This window comes from Mus musculus, chromosome 6 (genome assembly GCF_000001635.26).
Source record: "Mus musculus strain C57BL/6J chromosome 6, GRCm38.p6 C57BL/6J".
Taxonomy (NCBI): domain Eukaryota; kingdom Metazoa; phylum Chordata; class Mammalia; order Rodentia; family Muridae; genus Mus; species Mus musculus.
Window position 1 is genome coordinate 41,771,098 of NC_000072.6, and position 2,671 is coordinate 41,773,768.

The following is a 2,671-nucleotide window of genomic DNA, read 5'->3' on the forward strand; positions in this document are numbered from 1 at the left end:
GTTCCAGGCCAGCCTGATCTACAAAGTGAGTTCCAGGACAGCCAGGACTACACAGAGAAACCCTGTCTTGAAAAACCAAAAAATAAATAAATAAATAAATAAATAAATAAAGTACCTTGGGGAGGAACTTGGAAGTATATCTTCCATGACATGGTTGTAATTTGTGCCCAGGATTCAGAGTTTACTACAACTCTAATGGACTAGGGAAATTGAGATTTTCTAGGTCCCGTCACCTAAGAGTGACTGAGAGAAGAGCTAATCCCTGAGGAGCAGACAGCAACGCTTCACTCCATCTCTAAGGGCCTCTTTGACTTTATCATTTCGAAGTGTGAAGATGAAGGGGTTCAGAAAAGGCGTGACCACAGAAACCAGCAGGGAGGCCACTCTGTTGTACTCTGCTGCCTGTGTTTGCTTAGGTTTCACATAGAGGAACAAGCAGGTGCCGTAGCCAATCACAACAAAAGTGAAATGGGAGGCACAGGTGGAGAAGGCTTTCTTCCGGCCAGAAGCTGAGGGGATCTTGAGGATGGTGGAGATGATATAGGTGTAGGAGACAATTGTAGGGATCAAGGATCCAACAATAATGAAAATAGCCATTATGAAAAGAATGAACTCTGTGAGAAAGGTTTCATTACAAGATAATTTGAGCAATTGGCCCCGGTCGCAGTAAAAATGATCTAAGAGATTTGATTTGCAGAAAGTAAACTGGAATGTGGCATAGACTGGCCAGATTTCAGAAAGGAACCCAAACATCCAGGACACCATGACCACCCAGATGCAAGTGCGGCTGTTCATGATGACGCTATACCTCAAAGGATTACAGACAGCCACATAACGGTCCACAGCCATTGCTCCAAGCACTGCAAACTCTGTGGTCCCTAGAGCGAGGTAAAGGAAGAGTTGGGCAATGCATCCATTCAGAGATATTGTCTGCTTTCCAGGGAGCAGAAGCCCCCAAAGCATCAAGGGAACAATTGTAGTTGTAACCAGGATTTCCAGGAGTGAGAGGTTGCCCAGGAAGAAGTACATGGGGGACTGTAGACGTTTATCAACACAGACAATAATGATGATGACCATGTTTCCCAGCAGTGTCACTGAATAGAAGAAAAAGAATATGGCAAAAAGGATGTAGTGTAGCTCTTGGGATCCAGGGAAACCCAGAAGGCAGAATTCAGTTGCACTAGAGAGATTGTCCATCATTTGTGTTTGACTTTTGCTTCCAAGTTGTAGGTCTGCATCAAACAGATCCTTCTGGTCATGGAGTTGCCCTTCTTCCTCCTACGTTAACTGCACCATAAGATATAAAGGCATTCCAAAGAAAAGTTAAACCATAGAACTTTGCATAAGCAGTGTCACACAAAGCCATCCAAAGGCCAACAGAGCAAAGGTCAGGACAGTTTCTAGGGCCAGCATTCTTGCTGTCCACAGATTTTAAAACATCACAGAACATCAGTATCTCCACATGAAAACCCGAGGATGGGGGTAATTTTCCAAAACAGATTCATTCTTTTCTAACTGTGTTTATCCTCAAGAGCTTAGAAATAATGATGGATAATAGCTGACATGGATAAGAGCCCATTCTGATACCTGGATCTCTCTGTTCCTCACTTCTGTGGTCTTAACTGTCATTTTCTCAAATACCCCTTTACAGTCACTGTTCCCCAAACAAGGAAGCATGCTCATTAGTGAACTCTAGTTTTCTTCATAGCACTTACTACCTGATATTACATATCTAATTGCTTATTCCCCTCCTTAATATTAAACTGTATAACTATGAAGGGGACAAGTGGAATAATCCCTGATGTATGGAATTTATATTCAGAGAAAATATATGCACTAAACCACATGCCAGAAAATTAATGGATTGCATAATAATTTGTTCCCCAATTGTATGATATAGACATGATTACTAAGAAATTTAATTTTAGGGGTTGGAGAGATGGCAGGAGTTAAGAGCACTGACTGCTCTTCCAAAGGTTCTGAGTTCAAATCCCAGCAACCACATAGTGGCTCACAACCATCTATAATGAAATATGATGTCCTCTTCTGGGGTGTCTGAAGACAGCTACAGTGTACTTACATATAATAAACAAACAAACAAATAAATAAATCTCTTTTAAAAAGAAATTTTATCTTATTTTTCATTTATGACATTAAAATATACATTCTATGAAAACAAGAACATCTTCAAATCTGTGTTTAAGACTGTCATATACTTTGGTCTTCGTTCCTCTTGAGTTTCATGTGTTTCGCAAATTGTATGTTATATCTTGGGTATTCTAAGTTTCTGGGCTAATATCCGCTTATCAATGAGAACATATCATTTGAGTTCTTTTGTGATTGGGCTACCTCACACTTTGCCCCTTCTTAGAATTGGGAACAAAACACCCATGGAAGGAGTTACAGAGACAATGTTTGGAGCTGAGACAAAAGGATGGACCATCTAGAGACTGCCATATCCAGGGATCCATCCCATAATCAGCCTCCAAACACTGACACCATTGCATACACTAGCAAGATTTTGCTGAAAGGCCCTGTTATAGCTGTCTCTTGTGAGACTATGCCGGGGCCTAGCAAACACAGAAGTGGATGCTCACAGTCAGCTATTGGATGGATCACAGGGCCCCCAATGGAGGAGCTAGAGAAAGTACCCAAGGAGCTAAAGGGAACT

General features: G+C 41.4%; 1 protein-coding gene across 1 annotated transcript; it reads right to left on the reverse strand.

Annotated features, from left to right (window-relative positions):
- Window positions 1-255: 255 nt before the first annotated feature.
- Olfr459 (olfactory receptor 459) lies at window positions 256-1,200 on the reverse strand. Its single transcript, NM_146576.1, has one exon. It carries the CDS (start codon window positions 1,198-1,200, stop codon window positions 256-258), a length of 945 nt encoding a protein of 314 aa, NP_666787.1.
- Between the last annotated feature and the right edge of the window lie 1,471 nt (window positions 1,201-2,671).